A 21,256-nucleotide genomic window follows, 5' to 3' on the forward strand; every position below is an offset into this window, starting at 1 on the left:
GGCAGATGGAAATTTTATTGACGTTTATTGCAGTCATTAATAGCAATTAAATTGTGAAAGCCAGGCTCATCAGGAATCCTTGGATGTGCTGGCTCCTTCAGTTGCCCTCTGGCTGGTGTTCAAGGCTTCATGACTGGTATAGAGGTGAATCAGTGTTCCGGAAGACTATAAAACTACTTCAGAGCTCAGTGGAATACCTTGCTAGCTGGTTTTGTAACTTAACCAATTCACTCACTAGCCTTATTTATTTATTTATTTATTTATTCATTCATTCATTCATTCATTCATTCAATTTATATTCCGCTTTTCTCCCCGAAGGGCACCCAAGGCGGCCTCTCTCTCTCTCTCTCTCTCTCTCTCTCTCTCAAAATATATATAATTGATTTCCCCCCCTATAGTTTCCAAGAGAGGCTAGGACTATTAAAAAAACAAAAACTATACAGTCACCCCTCTATCCACAGACTCAGTTTCCATGGTTTCATGTATCCATGGTTCACAAATTCCACCCCCCCCCCCAGTTGTGGTTATCTCATCTGTTTTTGTTTTGTTTCCCCTTTTGCAGCCCTCCAAACTGCTTCCTCTTTGCACCTGCTTGATAGCACTTGCACTCCAAACTGTTAACTCTAACAGGAAGATGTGAAAAGGAAGCAGTTTGGAGGGCAAACACTAACAAGTAGGCACAAAGAGGGAGCAGCTTGGAGGGTTTGTGCCTCTCTGAAGCAACCTCTCTGTGCTTCCTCGTTAGCACTTGTCCTTCAAGCGTGAAGAGAAAGGCGTTTGGAGGGCAAGCGCTAACAAGTTTGGACGGCTTGTGCAGTGCAATAGTAAGTATAGGGTTCCCTGCTACCCAAGGTTTTGGGTTTCCGTGGTTGCAATAGGAACATATCCCCTGTGAACCTGGGGGGACAACTGTACAGAAAAATATGTAGCTATCCCAACCCCTGAAGATGTGGCTTGTTACACCAGTGGACAGAGTGTCTTGTAGTGGTGTATTATAGCAGCATCTTGTGAGAAGCATATAAGGCAAGTCTGTTCTCTAGGTCTGAGTGCTAACTGCTTTGCTGACATGGGCTGAAAAGCTACTATCTGAAAGGAAAAAGGGAAGGTCATCATCTCTATTTGGGGAAGCAGCAATCTGTCATCTAGGAGAGAACACCCTATAAAAATGTCCCTTTCCCTAAGAACTTCATAGGTGAGTAACACTGCTTGCCCTCATTTTAGGAGGAAAAAGACCTTTGTGAGATCAGCATCTGTCACAGGAGTTGTCAGCTTGATTTCAAACCTGTTTGCGTGCCTGGCAGCTAATATGCATCACATTAAAGAAAGGGATTAAGGGACTTGAAGGCCAAGGGTGAAGAATGAATGCAGGCTTACAGAAGTGTGGAACAACCATTACTGTTATACCTCATACACATTCCAGTCATTTGGTGGGTTTTAGACTAGTCTGCCCTTGTGTTAAAGACATAATATCTTTAGAATTGTGCTCATGTGAATTTGGTGTTGCACCCGTTCTGTTGAAACATATATGGGACAGTGCTACAGTATTTGGGCAAGTCAGCAGTCTTTACAATTCAGAAGTTGAAGACTGGTATTTAGGAGACTTTGTCTGCTGTTTGGAAAACCTTCAGAAGCACTTTTTCTGTGAAGCACTTTTTCTCTAAAGCCTTTAAAAACATCATAAAATAGTGTTTTCTGATTTAAATGTGGTACGAAGGTAATATTTGCATGATGTGATTCAAACAGTTTTGCCAAAATGGTAATGTAAGAAGAATCGTTTTTGCCAAAATAAATGGTGCAGCTCAAAAATAATTGACATTTGTCCAGTCCAGTTATGTGATAAAATAGCCTACAGCATCACACAAAAGCTTGAATGAAGCATCTCTGTATGAAGTTAATCAGTAGGACTACTTCAACTTTAGACTGACACTATTCTTTGGGATAGAAATGGTGTAGAGCAGTGGTTCTCGAACTTTTCTGGCTCGCGCCTCCCCTGATGCTTGTAGCCATTGGCCACGGCTCCCCATTACAACATCTCACCTCAGTTACCCCCAAAATGGGGATGAAGGTGTTATAATTATACACTAGAAACAAGGCTGCCAGCACTCTGAGGCTGCAATCCTAGCCACACTTACCTCAGAGTAAGCCCCATTGAACAAAATAGGACTTACTTCTGAGTAGACCTGGTTAGGATTGTGCCCTGAATTTGTTAGCAGCACGCCTGGAGGGTTTTGGAAAGGGAGGGAAGAGGAAGACTTTGTTTTGTGTGTATCTGCTAATTGCAAACTGATGCAAACTGAGACCCAGAGACTGTTTGGCTGGAATCCTAACCCCACTTTCCTGGGAGTAAGTTCCATTGAACACAATAGGACTTACTTCTGAGTAGACCTAGCTAGGATTGTGCCTTTTGTCTTACAATAGCAGCCAACAGAGTACCCCCCCCCCCAAAGAAGGCAGGAGGAAAAAGGGATGGCTGAAAAGGAATGGGGATTTTTATTTTTAATCAATTTTTGGAGACAAAGCCATCAAGAGTGGCTTTTTTTCTTTTTTGAAGGGGGAGGAAAAAGAGAAATGTGAGGAATCTGGGTTAAGCTGACACAGACCCCAAGCCTCTGTAGGTCTACTCAGAAGTAAGCCCCATTTGAGTCAATGAGACTTACTCCCAGGAAAGTGTGGACAGGATTGCAGCCACACCCAGCAAGATTACAACTCACCCCAAAGTAGATGGGGGCTGCTCACACACACACACCCAACATGCAGATGCCACTCCCCCAGGCAAGACGAAGGGATGCAGGCTGGGGCATTTCGACACCTGCCCCCCACACTAGGAGCAGACTGGTTCCTTCCCAAGCAGCCTTGACCAATCCCAGGATGCCCAGGGCGAGGGGCACACTGGGAAATGTAGTCCCTGGCGCGAGGTTGCACATGGAGAGAGCTCCATGATGACATGCGGCACCTCTGCCCGCCTGCCCAGCCAGCCTTCTGTCCCACCTCCCCCCACCATGTTTCCCACACCCTCCCCAACCCAGGCTGCCCCACCAACCTCTTTCTCAGCCTTGGAAAATCAGCAAGTCAGGAGACAGCATGTGCAGCGGAGCTGAGCAGCGGAGCAGCTGCTGGCCACCTCTCTCCCCGAGATGCCTCCCCCCCACCATTTTTCACACTGCGCCACCCACCTCACACTGCCCCACCCACCTCGTTCTCAGCCTGGGAAAAGCAGCAAGTCAGGAGGCAGCATATGCAGCTGAGCTCCACTGAGCTCAGCAGCGGAGCAGCTGCCGGCCACCTCTCTCCCCAGATGCCTGGCGACGCCCCTGGAGGCTAGCCATGCCTCACTAGGGAGGTGGGACACACAGATTGAATACCTCAACAGGTGGGAAACTGTGGCCTCTGAGCGGCCTGCTTGGAGGCAGGCTGAGCAGCATGGCCTTTCCCAGTTTGAAGAAACACTTGGCCAACAGACCGAGGCAAAGAGGCAAAGAAGGAAGGCCCACAGCCAGGGAGACAGACCAGGGACACACTACACTTGCTCCCAGTGTGGAAAGGATTATCACTCCGGAATCGGCCTTTTCAGCCACACTAGACGCTGTTCCAGAACCACCATCCAGAGCGCGATACCATAGTCTTTCGAGACTGAAGGTTGCCAACAGAACAGAGTGAAAATGTTAAAACTGTTAGGTGGCACTTTCGTTGACTGCAGCGACCTGTTGCTTAAGATACCTAATGACATCCTCTGAAGATGGTGGATTCAGGGCCTATTTGGGAGGTGTCTTAGGCTGCAGTACCTAGAAGTAAGTCCCACTGAATGTAGGGGGACTTGCATTGTAGTAAACATGCATAAGACTGTACAATTAGGATTATCAGCTAAAGTTAGCACCCGATTTGGGCACAGAAATGGACATTGCTGAACTGTGCCTGTTTTGGTACTCCGATGATTTTAACAATGACATTGATGCTTAAGGTGTATACCAGCTAGCTGTGTACTAGCCCAAGATGCTTTGCCATCCCATATGCTACACTGCCTGAACCATCACGTGGTCCCTTGCCGTGTTTTGGAATCCTGATAGTCATAGATCATGTGTGCAAGATTTGATATGAGATTTGCACCACAGCATTCTCTGCGACTTTGGAAAGGGTGTTGGGGGACCACTTACACAGTACTTCATTGGTATTCCTGTGGATGATTGCTGCATCAGGATATTGCTTGGGTTGTTTGTGCAGTTGTTCTGGTACTGGGCTATTTTAGTTGCTTCCAAGTATTTTGCAATTTTACTCTCAGAATCTGATCTGGAGTCCTGGTGTATTTCTTAAATAAAACAAACAAATAATGAATTTTAAATAAATAAAAAAAATTTGACATTATGCGAGATGAAGAAATGCAGATATATGTTGCAGGATTTTGCAAAGAGACTGCTAGGTTTTTCTTTTGCCACACCTTTGAATGGAACCTGCTGGGTTGTGCAACTGAATCTTGTTGAATTTGAGCCAGTGTGTGTTTATCTGGAGCTTGTCATTTTAGGTCTCCTAAGTAATTACATCTAAAATGTCTGTATCGCAAGTGCTTTGGAGTAACAAGAGTCTTAACTGTATGCTTGCCTGACATATGGAGGATGCTTAGTTAGATAAGCTTCATATAATGCAAATTTGTATAATGAAGTCAGATGGTTTTCACAGGAGACACCAACATGCATCATGGAGTGCCCCTCCCCATTGTGTCACAGATGAATGTTGTTAATGTAGAAGAGAAATTCAGTGTAGGTCTAGTCTAGGTTTTATATTTGCATTACATGCTAGTTAAAAAAAAAAAAGCTGATTTCAGCATCACATATGAATATACTTTAGGGCACAATCCTAACCCCTTATGTCAGTGCTTTCCAGGACTGGCATAGCGGTGCCAATGGGACTTGTGCTGCATCCTGCAGTTGGGTGACACTCACGGAGGCCGCCTCAAACTAAGGGAATGTTTGTTCCCTTACCTCAGAGCTGCATTGCCTTTGTGTCAGTACTGGAAAGCACTGGCATAAGGGGTTAGGATTGCACCCTAAATCTATGTTACATTCCTAGCACCTAACTGATGCCATTTCCCCCTTCTCTTTTCTTTAGAGTTGTTGACGAACTGTTCAGCTATGGGCTGCCAGCACCATTGTGTCCCTACGCTGAATGGCCCAGCATGCTACTGTAACAATTCATTTCAGTTAGCTGATGATGGGAAGAGCTGCAAAGGTAAGTGGCAACCATGATGCAGAGGGAAGAGCTATTGACAAATGCCTATGGTAAAAGTCTCAGTTGGGCTCTGTCTGTTGGTTTGGTGCATACTCGGTCGTCGTCTCCCTCTCTCCTGTCGGAATTCTGGATTTAGAATTCTGTGTTTAAAAAAATAGATACTTTATGGGTGGTTTTAGTCTAACGTTCTTATGGGCAACTGTATCAGTGTAGCTTTGGGACATGTCCAACACATTCGTTTTCATGCCACTTTTACTGCTCAAACACAGGATTTGCACACATCTTCTGATCTAAAAATGACATTGACACAGCTCTTTAAAACAGGAGTCTTAAGATCTTTTCTGATTAAATAACACTTTAAAGGTCTTTGTGTTTTCAAGTCTTATGACTTAAGGCATAATATTAACCTTAAGTCATAAGTTTAGTAAGGGCGCAATCCTGACCTGACGTTGGGCTGGTGCAAGTCCCTTGTGCCGGCCCAGGAGGGTCACAAACGTGCCATAAAGCACGTTTGCACCTCCTCATGAGTTGGCTGGGCCGACTGGGATGTGCGCCGGCCCACGGAGGCTGGATTCAGCCTCCATGCCAACTTGGGGAGGGAGCGTTGCGTTGGCCAAGTTAAGCCAACGCAAGGCTCTGGGATGGATGGGGAGGAGGCGGGAAGGAGGTGTTCCAGGGTGGGGGGAGGGTGGATGGAGGGCGGTCCTGGGGGCGAACAGGGAGCAGGAGATGTGGCTGGGACCCAGCTCTTATGCCAGATCCCAACCCCCATTCCAAGCAGCATGGAGTGGCTTGAAGCCGCTCCGCTCTCCTCGGACTTATGCTACCTCAGTTGGTGGCGCAGGTCAGAGAAGACCCACAGGGGCTGCAGTGGCTTACCTGGGGGTAAGAGTTCCCCCTTACCTCTGGATGAACCACTTCGAGGCTTGATCTTGCTCTGGATACAGCGCAGACCTCCCAGCCTGCCTGTTCCAGCGCAAGATAGGATTGCACTTTAAGTTACTAACTTTCTTGAGTCTGCGCAGCTGAGCCTGCACTGGCTCAGAATGTCACAAACATGCCATGAGGCACGTCCGTGACAAGCTGGATGGGTCTGAGTGAAGGCCTGCACTGGCCGTGCCTCATCCCGTCCCACGCCTACAAAAATGAGAAGTGCAGAAAGCAGTATTAGGTGTTTTATAATGATAGGTGTATGTTTGGTGAATAATAATAATAATAATAATAATAATAATAATACTTTAAAATTCAAATGGACCAACGCCTCCAACATAATACACCGGATATAAAAATATTAGAAAATCAAAATGTCTGGCTAATTGATATTGCAATTCCTGGAGATGCCAGAGTCAATGAAAAGGAACTAGAAAAAATAACAAAATACCGAGATCTGTCCATTGAAATCACATGACTATGGACAAAACATACCAAAGTGATACCCATTGTCATCAGGGCACTTGGAACAATCTCGAAATGTTTTGTGAATTACTTTCAAGATCTGCAGCTTACTGAAATAACACCATCAGATCTGCAAAAAAGAGCACTTTGGGGAACATCGTATATACTGCGCCGACACCTAGTTGCTACTTGGGTCTCAGGCTGAGACTTGTATCAGTTGCTCAAACACCAGTTTACAACTGTGATTCATGTAATTTGGAATAATAATAATAATAATAATAATAATAATAATAATAATAATAATAAAGTTTAGATTATGCAAAGAAGCTGAAGAAATTGATCACATACTTAGTTCCTGCAAGAAGATCGCACAGACTGATTATAAAATTAGACATAATACAGTAGTTCAAATGATCCGTTGGATTTTATGCAGAAATTACAACATCGAAACAGTTGATAATTGGTGGGAGCATGAACCTTGAACAGTGATAGAAAATGAGAGAGTGAAGATCTTATGGGATTTTCCAATACAAACTGATAAAGTTTTGACACACAATACACCAGATATTACAGTAATAGAAAAAAAATAGTGACCGTCATCGACATAGCAATACCTGGCAATAGAAGGATTGATGAAAAAGAATATGAAAAAATCAGTAAATATCAGAATCTAAAAATTAAAATCCAAAGATTATGGCACAAACCAGCAGTGGTCATCCCAGTGGTGACTGGCGCATTAAGGGCCCAATCCTATCCAACTTTCTAGCACCGGTGTAGTCGCAGTGCAGCCTTGTGGTGAGGGAACAAATGTTCCCATACCTTGAGGAGGCCTCTGTGGCTGCCGCCCCACTATAAGATGCAGTGCATGCCCGACTGACAGAGCTGCATTGGCACTGGAAAATTGGATAGGCATTGGGCCCTAAGTGCAGTCCCAAAAGTGATTGAATCACATTTAAAACATCTGAATATTGCCAAATTTCTGTTGGTCAAATTCAATAAACCCCGCTGCTTGGTTCAGCACATGTTATTTGGAAATATATTATGACATCCTAGGCCCCTGGGTGGGGCCCAACTAGTAATTAATGCCAAGTCCAGCTAATGAACTGGCAGCTGTGACATGAGAAAGAAATAATAATAATAATCAACTGCAAAGCCATCAGTCAACTGCAGAAAACAGCTTTACTGGGAACAGCTTACATTTTGTGACAGTATTTTTAACATCAAAATAGGATAAAACCAGGTCTTGATTCCTGGATAAAATAAACTAGTCAATAACATCTATCTAACCGTGCAAAAATCTAACAACAACACCTCCTCTATAATGTAAGGATTTGGGGGGGGGGGTGGATTTCCCCTTTCAAGTATGTTGATTTCTCTTTTTTTCTTCCCTAATAGATTTTGATGAGTGTAATGTTTATGGAACTTGTAGCCAAACTTGCACCAACAATCACGGTTCCTATACATGCAGCTGTGTTGAGGGATATCTCCTCCAACCAGATCACAAGTCTTGCAAAGCAAAGAATGGTAAGAAATTTTTACTTCCTAGCCCAATGCTTTTGCAAGCAGCGTGGACCCAGAATGGTGCCACTTCACAAAGTACTTCTTCTCTTTTCACTGTATATTCTAATGCAGGGGTGGGCAAACTTTCAACTGTAGGGATCCTGGAATTTTAACAATTATGCAGGAGAAAGAATTTCAGCAAAACTTCACATATAGACTAATGGGTTCTGAGCTATCTGTGATGGATCAGGAGAGAGGCTGGTGCTGGACAGCTCAATCAAAGTGTCAACCCAATGTGCGGCAGTGATAGAGAACACTAATTCTATGCTTGGGATAATTAGAAAAGGCACTGAGAATAAAACAGTTAATATTATAATGCTGTTGTACAAATAACATGTTAGATCAGAAGAAGAGCCCCGCTGGATCAGGCCAAAGGCCCATCTTGTCCAGCTTCCTGTATCTCACAGTTGCCCACCGAATGAAAGCATAAAAAACAGCAAGACACAACCTGCATCCATGTGCCCTCCCCTGCATCTGGCAGTCAGAGACAGCCTACTTCTACGTTGCACATACCTACCATAACGTAACCTATGATGAACTTTTCCTCCAGAAATTTGTCCAATCACCTCTTAAAGGCATCTAGGCAAGATGCCATCACTACTTCCTGAGCAGAATTGGGCTGTGCTACACAGTGTTTTACGACAGCATCTCTTAGTTCGCAATAAGTGATGTCCCTTGGTTTGAATGTTGTCTCTGTCATGAACTCAATAAGAGTACTTAGGCAAGCTGCAACCTCTCAGCCCAAGCTCCCCAGCTGCAATTTGGAGGTGATATAAGAACATAAGAACAGCCGCACTGGATCAGGCCATAGGCCCATCTAGTCCAGGTTCCGGTATCTCACAGCTGCCCACCAAATGCCCCAGGGAGCACACCAGATAACAAGAGACCTGCATCCTGGTGCCCTCCCTTGCACTGGAATTCTGATATAGCCCATTTCTAAAATCAGGAGGTTGCACATACACATCATGGCCTGTAACCCATAATGGATTTTTCCTCCAGAAACTTGTCCAATCCCCTTTTAAAGGCATCCAGGCCAGATGCCATCACCACATCCTGTGGCAAGGAGTTCCACAGACCGACCACACGCTGAGTAAAGAAATATTTTTTTTTGTCTGTCCTAAGCCTCCCAACACTCAATTTTAGTGGATGTCCCCTGGTTCTGGTGTTATGTGAGAGTGTAAAGAGCATCTCTCTATCCACTTTATCCTTCCCATGCATAATTTTGTATGTCTCAATCATGCCCCCCTCAGTCTCTTTTCTAGGCTGAAGAGGCCTAAACACCATAGCCTTTCCTCATAAGGAAGGTGCCCCAGCCCAGTAATCATCTTAGTCGCTCTCTTTTTGCACCTTTTCCATTTCCACTATGTCCTTTTTGAGATGTGGTGACCAGAACTGGACACAATACTCCAGGTGCGGCCTTACTATTGATTTGTACAACAGCATTATAATATTAGCTGTCTTATTCTTAATGCCTTTTCTAGTGATCCCAAGCATTGAATTAGCCACACATAAATAAATCAATGGTAAGTGTTATGATATGCTGAGATCTCCTTTGCATTGCTTTTGGTAGGCTTATCCTAAGCTATGTAGGTAAGAGAGAAATAACTTCTGTGCCTAAGCCTTGCTTTTCTGTTTTCTCTTTTCTCCATCAGAACCTGTAGAACGTCCTCCTGTCCTGCTGATTGCCAACTCTCAAAACATAATGGCTACTTACCTGAATGGTGGCCCCGTCCCTAATATCACTCCCACCAGCACCAAGCAGACCACTGCCATGGACTTCAACTACGTAGAAGACACAGTCTGCTGGGTCCATGTTGGTGACAGTTCCTTGCAAACTATCCTGAAATGTGCCAAGATCCCCAATCTTAAAGGCTTTGTTGAGGAGTGGTCCATCAACATCTCCCTCAGCTTGCATCGTAAGTATTTGCTTATTGTGCTGCAGTTATGATTAGTTCTTCATGGAAATTCACCATGTACCCATAAACTTCAGTAGACAAAATAATGGCAAAGATACCTTTCCTTCCTCTTTGCTTTTTTTATTTTATTTTATTTTGTTGAAAAGAAAGAAGACTATTTGGAAAAGTTTTGTAGTGAATAGAGCTTCAGTGGTGTGGAATCTCACTTATTTTATAACTACTTGAGTGAAACAGGCAAAAAGAGATGATGTTTGGGAAATATATTTCGCTGATATTAATGAAATTATTCATGTCCTCATCTCATGAGGCAACTCTGTTAATCTCTGTTGTATAGAGTGGAAGCTGCTGGATAAATGGCTCCAAGTGAGAAAAGGAGACTGTGGCTGAATAGGGAGGTTTTTCGGGGGGGGGGGGGGTATTTCAAAGCCAAGGCTGGTAGTTAACTCATCCTCTCTCTGCTACTGCATGCTGATAACTGTCTTTTGCATCTTCGTTGATGGCAGGTCATACCAGTAATATCTGAGTGAATGTAATTCTGTTGTGATATTTTCAAACAAACGGGTGGGATGTTGCCTCTGTGCTCTGCTTGCAGACTTGAAAAAGGATCTGCCTGGCCATTGCTGGAAACTGGATGCTGGATCAGCAGTGTAGTTGTCTTGGGGCACACCTTCCATGGCTGCTCCCTCCCTCTAAACACATCTGGAGTTGTGCTCCAGTTGCATCTGGAGGGTGATCTGAGGCCCGGGGAGGGTTTCCATGGGCCTCAGAAGGCCTTCTAAGGCCTTAAAGTCTCTCTCTCTGTTTTCCTTTAGAAGGCCTCAGAACACAGCTCTGGTTGTGTTTGGGGGAGGGGGAAGCAAGTGGGGGGGCTGGACCCCGCGGCCATGGCGGGGGTGGCATTGTTGTCTCCCGGAAGAGTGCCACGCAGTCTTATGACCCCAGTGACCCCCCTCAGCTATGCTACTGTGCTGGATTCTTTATTTAATCCAGCAAGATGCATCTGCTTTGGTACTCCTGACACATTGAAGCTCCAGTTGAAACCAAACAGGAAAATACAAATACTTAATTTCTGCTAGGTAGGAATAAAATGTTAGGGTATTTTTAAATAGCTTTAAGAGTCATGCTTCTCTTCCTGAACAATAGCTTCAAAAAAATTGATGGCCCTTAGTTCAGGCAGCCCTTTGAAACTTGATTTTCCACAGTATTGCAATACTCCTTACAAGAAGAGAATAGAAGGAGTAATTTTCAATCTAGCCAAGATTGTTTTTCCAATATTGAATACAAAACAAATTACTGAAGTCCTAACCATTTGTCGCAATAACCCTCTGCAGAGACTGGACAGGGCTTTTAGTGGCTAGAGCATCAAGAAAAGCAAAATGCAAAGGTCTTGCTTTTAAAGTCAGATGTATGCATGTGATTATCTTTTGAAACATGCCCTTCAGTCAGTGGCTCTCTGATTGTTGACTGTTGCCTCTCCCCTTGCGGAGACACCTTGAAGGAGGTGAAGTACTACTTGTGAAGTTCTGTACTTGGAAGGGTTAGGATCCTGGTGGGCCTTTGGTCCCAAGATCTAGGTGAGTTGAATGCCCCATGGCAGATGATCCTCACTGATCCACATTGGATTTGTGACTGTGACACCATTATTACCTCGTTATCCCAGAGTGATTTGGAAATAAGGCAGCTCTGAAAGTTCTGCGGCTTACGCTGTATCTCTGCATGACTTAAGGGGGACAGGAGTCAAGGATGTTCTGTATCCTTGTTCTAATGCTGCAGTTCATATACTGAGCCAGTTATGTTTGCAATTTGTTGCAGGTTGCTTGCGCATCATGGCATACAAGGATCTTTGTGTACTCACTCATAGAATACTTGGTTCAGTCCTGGTTCAGGGACCTCAAAAGGGAAAGCAGACTTAGAAGCATGACCCAAATTGGGAAAGTTAAGGAAAAGCGACCCTAAAGTAGTTTTCCGTCTTCCCTCAGAAAATCTGTGACAAAGCAAAGAATTTGAGAAGTTAGCTTTACTGAACTGCACTTCTCTCCTTTTATCTTAAGATGTGGGATCTAAGTGTGTTCTGAGTAGAGTAAGTGAGTCTTTTTCCCAACAGGAGGATTCAGTTATTTCCTCTAGTGTTCAGAGTTTGGGTTTGTTTTTGCTTCTGTCACGAGAACAGATTGCATTTAATTGTCATTCCTGTGAGTTGTTCTTAGGAACCCACAGTTCGTTGTTTGCTTCTCTCCTCTTTGGCTCCCTTTTAGTTTTTCCAGTTAGCTGTGCAATTTCCTATTAAGTACTAGCCGCATGTTGAAATTGAGGATTGCTCAGATAACTTACGTACACTGTTGTTTTACTTATTATTTATTTTAGAACCGTATAATTGTTGGCCAAATAGTCTCTGCTTCTCAGCCCGGAGGTAGTGATTTAGAAAATACTTTAAATTTTTTATCTAAGCCATCTGGAAGGCAGGATGAGTCATTCAGAGCAAGCTGTACATATTGCGGTTGGATTCCTTGTTTAAGCGCTGTCGCTGTTAAGTGCTGTGAGTTGATTTTGTATGGCAGACAAGGAAGAAGATTTAATAGAGAGAGAATTGTGATATGGCCAACCACTAATGATTATATCCTTGGTAGACTTATACAATATTGTGTTTCTTGTTACCCCTTCTAGACCCATGCCATCCCTTTTCCTGCTCCTGCTCTTTATCTGCTGAGTATCTACAAACAAAGACTGATAGCCACACAGATCTTCTTCAGTCTGTTCACATTTTGATCATGCCATCCCTCTCCTTAGGTTTCTTTGCTAGCTTCCTGTAAGATGGGAGACCACATGGGAATCTGATGTATGCCCCTAGGAGCTTCTTGAATGAAGGGCATGGTGGAAATCTAACAAACAAATGAAACATAAAGCTGGAAGAAAGGTCTTCCCCCTTAACCTACTCCTATTCCTTTTCCATTCTGGGTTTCCATTTACTGCTCCCATCTTCAGACTTCTGAGTTTCTGCTTTCTTTGCCTGAAATAATTCCCTCTATGCCATGTCCTTTTAAAATGCCCCTCCACTGAAAACTGTCTTCACCCACCCCTGGAATCCCTCTTCACCAGCAAATCCTGCCCTGAATTACTGAATTTGTCTGCAGCTTGTATTACCCTTCCCATTAAGATGAACCCTTCCCATTATGTTATATCTCTGTTAGGTCTTTTCCCAAGCTTCCTAATCAATCCTATCCATCCAGTGGTGATTTGTAATCTTAATGATCTAAGTTTTGCATTAAAGAGTGATTTCATGGAAGACACTAGAAAGTGCCCTTTTCCCTCTCGCATGTTTTTCGTACCGCCTGCGAGTGTGGTTAACATGAGAAAAATATGGAAGAGATACTGAAACGTATAGGTGATTAAGTATAAGTAGCCACTCACCATGTGGGTAACTGGCATGCTGAAATGCCAGCATGTTCAGTGACTAAAAGCCAAGTGCAAGTCTCCAAATGATGATTGGTGCTAGTCCAGATATTCCAACAAGACCAGCATGATGGAATGGCAGTTGTCACTAAAAGCAGTAATAGCTCCCAAATCTCATATAACAGGATCCTCTTCTCTGCTTCTGGCTTCACACCTACAATTGCTAAGGAGATTTCCAACCAAGTAAAGAATATATGTGTGGTGTGAATGTCTGTTGACTATACAAGCTACATGAAATCTTCAGATAAAATGGTTATTCTTAAAGCTTATAAAATGGAATGAAATGGGGGAGGGGTGCAGTGTTAAGAGCAAAAGGACTGTCAATGGGATTCTGAGTCCTTTCAAATCCTTCTCCCTGCCAATGGGAAGGGGGCTGCAGGAGGGTAAAAGGCAGATTGATGTGCTTCTCTCATGCACGCGTATTTTGCTCTTTACAATGAACTCTCCATTGTTGCTTTATATGTGATTGGCTCAGTCCTGTGTTTAAGGAGATGGACCTGCTATTATCCCATCTAGTTTGGTCCTGAATATGTTAGGTACTGTTAAAGCACAGTGCTTACTTTTAAGAACAGGAAGTAAGGTATGCTACTGCACTTTTTCGTCTTAAAGGGGATGACCTGGAATTAGTCTGCTTTACTTTGCTTTGCCCCTTTTAATTGCTGCGTTGCTGTATTCATTTCTTTTTTCCCCCACCTCAAGTTTTCCTTTCTTTTACTCTGTCTCCAAGGGGCTCCCTCTCTCCTTTCATTCTTATACCGGGTGAAAATAGTCTGAATCCTTTGAACCTGGGAAAGAACATGGATATGGCATACCTCCAGCGCCTTCACTTTGATCTGGGGCAGTCAGTCCACTGAAGTAGTGGGAGAGGCTATCATTTGGCAATGCCATAGAAGTTGCAGATGACCTAGGATAAATATAAATGTGTCCTTGAGGTGATTAATAACCTTCTGTGTATGATATTGGCAAGACATCTGCTGTTGTTCCATCTAATTTTCCTGTCTGGTGTCTTGAAAATGTTGAAAATGAGGTGAGGGCATTCAGACATCTACAAGCTCGATTCCTGATGAAGAGTTTTTGGAGCCTGTCAGTGTGGCTCTTATTTCGGGGACTGTCATGCTGTTTAGCCATATCTAGTGCCAGCGGGGCTTTAGTCTGCTCTGTTTTCTAATAGTTCACATTATTGCAGGACCAGTCCAGTGATGTGGTTTCCAAAGTTGTCTTCCCAGTTTGAGTAAATACTTGCCTGGATCAATCAATCAATCAATCAATCAATCAATCAATCAATCAATCAATCAATCAATCAATCAATCCTTATCCAGGCCACCAGTTGTGCTCTGCATACCAAACTAAAAGCATAGGAGATTGTCCCTGTGAATATGTCCTTTGTGCTTCAGACATTCCTATTATCCCTGAAATGGGAGGAACAGTGGCATGACTCCAGTGTGGTGCTATATTCTGATACTGCTTTTGACCATGAGTACAGCACAGGTATGTGTAGGTTGGTGGTGTGCAGTGGAGATTTCTCTCCGAGATCTCACTCAGTGTGGTGGTGAACATTGATGTGCGTTAGACCTGTGGGAAAATGCCTGTGTCAATGTGGTGTGACCTTAAAGTGAGACATTTTGGCAGCATCATTACTAGTCTATTAAACGATTTGATAGCATTGAAGTATTACCATTTCTTGGCTTGACCATCACAAACCACTTCATTCCCATTGTTCAGGTGGGCTGATATGGGCTGGATGCAGGGAAGATTCCTGGTCATGCTTTCTTTCTCTCAGGCCTGTAAGGAATAGGTGAAGATGCCATAAGGCTGTGGGGGCAGTGTTGGGTTCAGGAAAAGGAGGAGGAATTGGGTTTGGGGCGAAGCAAATAACCACATGAGCATTTCAACAGGATTTCCCACCCCCTGGTGAGTGTTGTACGGTTATACACACTTAGAGACCTTGCAGGTCCTCTAACAAGTTCTGAAGCACCATTTTCTCACTGCTCTTCCCTAACCAGCTGCACTTTTAAGGAGCTAGTCTCCAGTGCCGGATCTCCCTCCGTTGACAGGTAATCTGAAAAGAGGTTTTCTGAACATTTGTCCTTCTAGGCAGAGCTGGGGAACCTGCTTAGGGACAGTTCAGGCTAGGAGCCAGCTCCTTCCTCCAGTGGCAACATTAGATGGCAGCCTCTTGTAGCTTCATTGTTTCCACAAACACATTCCTTTGTGACAGAGTAGTTGAGCAAACCATACTGTTATGTTGGCTCACAGGTGCATTAATCTTGTGCTTTGGGCAGTTTGCATGAAGGATCTAAGCACCATTCTCTCAAGACTTGCCAAACAGCCTGCGGGGATGAACTTCTACCCTGCTACTGTGAGGATGAAAATATAAATGAGTATCTCCACGTAAGTATCTTACAGCCCAAGCTTATCCCCTACCACCGGCGCCAATGCAGCCATGCCAAAAAAGCTTGTGCCGCAACCTATGGGGGTTGGGGTCACCTGAAGGCAGTTAAGAGGTACGTAAAAATATTTTTTACTTGGCTGCACATAAGCTATGGGGCTGCCTGTGGGTCTCCTTGGAACAAGCTACCCATTTTGGTGGCCTATGTTCGAGGAGGGAAAAAGGGTGGAGAGGTTTTCAAAAGAGGAGATAAGATGCAGAGTGTGCCATTGCTGCTGGATCTTTCCCCCCCCTTGCCCCGGTTCCTTACCTCAGAACTCCAAATTCTACCCCTCCCACAATGATCCCCTTCTGCACTGTTTTGGAGGGGTGTGCCAGGTGTGGTTGTGGGCTGCCACCATTTGCAGTTGAGGCCCCAAAATGGCCACCGGCAGTGTGTTGTGCAAGTGCTGCCATATAGCCTCTTACAACAGCAGAAAGGTTTGAGCCGCTTGCCTTTCTTTCTCAAGTGCCACACTTACCGTAGATACTCGCGTATAGTACGTGAAATTTTTGCCAAGTAATCATGCTCCAATTCTCACTTTGCTTTATCTCCAGGTCAATCAGAGGGCAGAGCCTTTCAACTCTGAACTGAGAAAGTTTCCTTTCTCAGCTGAGCTGTTGCTCAGCTCAGGCAGGTGCCTCCTTAGTTGCTATCCAGTTACTTTCCAGGGACATTCCAGCCAAAGTTAACCTTTTCTTCTCCTTCCTTCTGCTGCAGTCTGGTTCTGCTTGGCAAATGCTTGCAAAGCAGGTCTGTTTTTGGAAACACCAGGATGGGACCCTCCTTTCCAGGCTACAATTCAGTGCACCATTACTTCAGAATAACACCCATGGAAAGCAGTGGGTCTACTTCTGAGTAAAAAGGGTTGCAAACATCTCATCTCTCTGCTGTGAATTGAACTGCACACTCTCAGTTATGTGTTATGGGTTGTATGTTGTATGTAGAGCTTCTGGCTTAACACACCAGACACCTTTTAAGGTGTCTTTGATTCATGGTTCTCCTCATGTCCACCTTAAAGGTGGATTTTATTCATGGTGGTTTCCAACCTTTTTCACTTGCATATCCCTTGGCAATAATAAATTGTACCCTCCATATTAGCAAAATGTTTGTAATAATACAAGGCCTCATCTCCTCTTTATGAAAACCCAGACTTCATGTATTCCTCACAGTGTTTTCTCTTTTTATCTGTTTGAGGAACAGAAGACTCTGCCTTTGCACTGTTTTGCACCAGAAGTGTGCTGAGAAATTCTGGGTGATTGATTGATCACTTTCCATATTATGTTTCAGCTTTTTTACTGTGCTGGTTTTCAATCACTGGTTCATAGATGAATTGATGACCAAAAACTAGCTATTGGTGGGGCTTTCACAGCCAACTAGCTACCTCCCTTCCTGCCTTGCTGGTCCTTGCAAGGCATTCTGGAGCACGGCCTGCCTTTTTCTGCCATTCTGCTATTCTTTTTCAAGTACTCCTGAAGGTCCTGTTGAGTGTCCCTGGGAGTACGTGAATACCAGGTTGGGAACCACTGCTTTACTGGTATATAGTTTACAGTGCACTTACACTGATAGTGTTTACAAAAAGGTGGTGAAGACCAGAATTTAAAAAAGAATAAAAATATATCTTATGATCTTTTACTATGTTTTTAATAAATTAGACACTACAGTTCTTAGGTAACAATTAGTGGTAGGTTATTTTTCAGGATCTGGCCTTGGGTAAAATCAGACAAAACTATAGTCAGATGCCCCCCTAAGTTTAACCCTCAACTTATCCAAGGGTCATAGAAAATTCAGTGATTGTTGGCTCAAACCTGCCCTCGACTTATCTGTGGGGTCGACTTATAGGCAAGTGTCTGCGGTAATACTAATCTGCTTTTCTATCCTGGGGCTAGACAGATTCTTCTGAGATGATGAGTTGGCTAGTTTGTAACACCTGTATACAGCTGGATGTTTGCCCCTGACGTTGCCATCAAAGCATCTGGCCAGAAATAGCTCCCCATACATCACTCTTCCCTACTGTAAGATCACACTGACTCATTGTATTGAATGTCTAAGAATTCCTGGGCTGCCTGCTTTCTGTTTTTTACCTTGTTCAAAGAGCTGGCACGCATTTGAACTCACTCCTACTCTTGACTTTCTGCCCTTGAGTTTCATCATATTTTACTGGTGTTTCTTGCATTGCAGATGTACCTACAGGCCTAAGCCAAGCTAAGCACTTGTGCTTTCCCTTCGTGCGTTGCCAAGACATATAGGAAAAAAAACACCATCATGCCAGTGAACTAGCAATTATTGGCAGTGCTGGGTATGCATTGAACAGAATGCATCAATTTTTGCTACTGGAAGAGAAAAATGCTGTAACCTGAGCAAATTAAGTAAATAGCCATCATACTGAAATCCAGTCCCCTGACCAATGGAAATTTTCTTCTCAGTTCTTCCTCTATAATCCAAAATTTCACTAGATATTGCCTTTACTTTTCCAAATCTCTGCACAGCTTTAAGGGCAAGAAAGAGTGTCATTGTGCTGTATTCTTAATCTGTGAATAAACACATTCTGCGTGTGTTTATAATGCAGTTGTGGAATTGCAGAATGCTGTGCCATGATTTTTAGAGCATACATGAGAGGAGAAGAAATTTTCCAAAGGGCATCAAGTACATCAGTGTCAGAGTTCAAGATAATATCCAGGACTTCTGTCTTCTGATCCCTGCCTTTGGTGAGCAGTGCCTTATAGGTGTTAGACTCTCTCTGTTGAATTGGTTATTATGGCATTTGTGCTTCAGGAAGTTAATTCCAAGGTTGTTTTAAAATGCTAAGCTTTTTTAAAAAAAATGGTAAAAAATTGTATCTGAGAAACTGCAGCCTTTTAATTATAGTTGAAGGAAATTGGAATCTCATAAATAACACCACCACCCCTCTCTTTGTCTTACAACACTCTTTCAAGTTAGATGTGCCCAGCAACAGGTGCCTGCTGATCAGAAGTCCTGAGGGTAAGCTGTGTTGTGCCTGTTGGGTTGTGCCTCTCTGAGTACAGCAGGAACTTCAAGGCATATCGTCATCATAGCATTTTAGATAGATTTGTGTTTTTAATCATTGCAAGCTGCCTTGGGTCCCTTTGGGGAGAAAGGCGGGGTGGAAAGAAAGAAAGAAAGAAAGAAAGAAAGAAAGAAAGAAAGAAAGAAAGAAAGAAAGAGAAAATAAAATAAAATTCTGCTCTGCCTAGCCATCAATTTCAAGAAATGGCAGGCAGTCTCACCACAGAGATACTGAAACTGACTGCCCTCAGAGATACTGAAACTGATGTGATGTGGTGTCTAATTCTTCTAAGGGTGCAATCCTATCCTGCACTGGAACAGGCAAGCTAGGAGGCTTGCACTGTATCCAGCGCAGGATAGGGGCCAAAAGCTGCTCATCTAGAGGCAAGGGGAAGCTTTTCCCCTTACCTCTGGGCAAGGCGCCCTTGTCCCTATGGGTTTCCTCAGATTTGTGCCACCTCTTGAGGTGTCACAAGTCAGAGGAGAGCGGAGTGGTTTGAAGCCTCTCCAGTCTCCCCAGAAACAGGGGTTGGGATCCAGCATAACTGCCAGATCCCAGCCCCGCCTCCCGCTCCCCACCTGCCCACCCCCGATGTGCCCTCTGCCCAGGAACACCTCCCTCCTGCCTCTTCCCCACCTACCTCACAGCCTTGTGTTAGCCCAGCTGGGCCAATGCAAGGCTTGGTGCTACCATTGGTGCAGAGGCTTGTTCCAGCCTCTGCAGGCCGACCTAGCGGACTCCCAAGGAGGCGCATACGTGCCTTATGGCATGTTTGTGACCCTCCTGGGCTGGCACAAGGGACCTGTGCCAGCCCAAGCCCGGGTCAGGATTCAGCCCTAAGTAACTGAGCCTCTGTTAGTGTTTTAAACTTTTTCCCTCCACGGGGCTTTGCAGACTTAGAATTTCCAACATAGCTACAGATAATCTGTGTCAATCACAGCTAAAATGCTCTGGGTGTTGGGCCTTCAGATTGTGGATTCTTGATGGAGTTTTCACTATTGCTTTCCTAAGTGAAATCAAAATGCCACCTCACCTATTTATTTATTGTCAGAACTGCCCAGGATTAAAATAAGAGGCTTTTGCCTTGCCTGCCTAGCACAAACAGCAGCTCTGGTTGCAGTGGGAGAGAGTTACAAGTTGTTTGGCTCAGCACTGGGTTGAATTCTCAACCTAGAATTATGCAGAATGTCAATCTAGATAATCCACAGGGGCCCTCCTGGCCTCGAGTTCTGTGGAGCGTTCAGTAAGGGCTTGTTTGTGTTAGAGATTTCACCTGGGTGGTTTGTTTTAACCATTCACATCTGTACATGAGCTGGCTTAACATGCAGTCCCTTTGTGGCAATCCCCACCTTAGTTCTGAAAATGTGAAATGGACCTCTCTAAAGAAGTGCAAAGCCTTGCCAAGGAAAGTGCTGTCTTGGGCATATGAAGTTGCCTGACCCTGAGTCAGACCATTGGTGCATGTAGTTCAGTATTGGCTATGCTTGATTGTTTATGTTCAGTGTTAGAGGGTCTGGGGTCTTTCCTAGTCCTACCTGGAGACGTTGGGGATTTAATCTGGGACCTTCTTTGTGCAAAACTCGATCACCGCAACTAAGCTATGGCTCCTCCCCATAGGTGGTCCTAGTGGTAGGATTCTACCATGGTCTTTCTCATGTTAGGATCCTACCACGGCATTTCCACCTCTTCCAAAGAGGGAGTGCTACTTTACATGTGCTGTTTGATAGAACTGGGGGTTTGTGTGTCAGTACAATAACTTGCTCTCTGCTTTGATGAGCTGTTCATATCTGTGTGCTGTCTCTCCCTCCTTGCCCTGTATTTGTTGAGATTTATACAGTATTTTCTCTTATCTTCAGGCCAGCATGTAGCTAGTCCATTTGGTACTGATCCCTCCTTTTCTCTTTTGTCTTTTTGCACTGCAGAATTGCAGTGAGTACTGCTGATTTTACTGCCTGCTTTTGTTTTGTTTAAGAGTGAGATTCTGAGTTATAGCATTGCTGTTCTCCCAGGTCCCAAAATGATTGTGCTGCCCCCCCCCCCCCCGCAGCCCATTGGCTCTATTGTTTTTTACCCAGCAGAAGCAGTTTTGAACCCCTGGGTGAGGGCAGGATGACCAAGGTTGGGAGGGTTAGGGGGGAAGTAGCAGACAAGGGGAAAGGATCTCTTCACCCACTATCTCCAGCTCTCCATCCACCTTTGTTTCTCCACCACACCAAGACTTCAGAACATGAGAAGAACCCTGCTGGATCAGGCAAAGG

The 21,256-nt window shown here is 44.2% G+C and overlaps 1 protein-coding gene across 1 annotated transcript in view; it reads left to right on the forward strand.

Annotated features, from left to right (window-relative positions):
• LRP1 (LDL receptor related protein 1) overlaps window positions 1-21,256 on the forward strand; it is a 374,302-nt gene that overhangs the window by 144,569 nt on the left and 208,477 nt on the right. Inside the window, exons 5-7 of the mRNA XM_066617850.1 lie at window positions 5,101-5,220; window positions 8,011-8,139; window positions 9,828-10,091. Of these exons, the coding sequence (XP_066473947.1) occupies window positions 5,101-5,220; window positions 8,011-8,139; window positions 9,828-10,091 (513 nt within the window). The remainder of the gene's footprint in view (window positions 1-5,100; window positions 5,221-8,010; window positions 8,140-9,827; window positions 10,092-21,256) is intronic.

This window comes from Tiliqua scincoides, chromosome 2, assembly GCF_035046505.1.
Source record: "Tiliqua scincoides isolate rTilSci1 chromosome 2, rTilSci1.hap2, whole genome shotgun sequence".
Lineage (NCBI taxonomy): Eukaryota > Metazoa > Chordata > Lepidosauria > Squamata > Scincidae > Tiliqua > Tiliqua scincoides.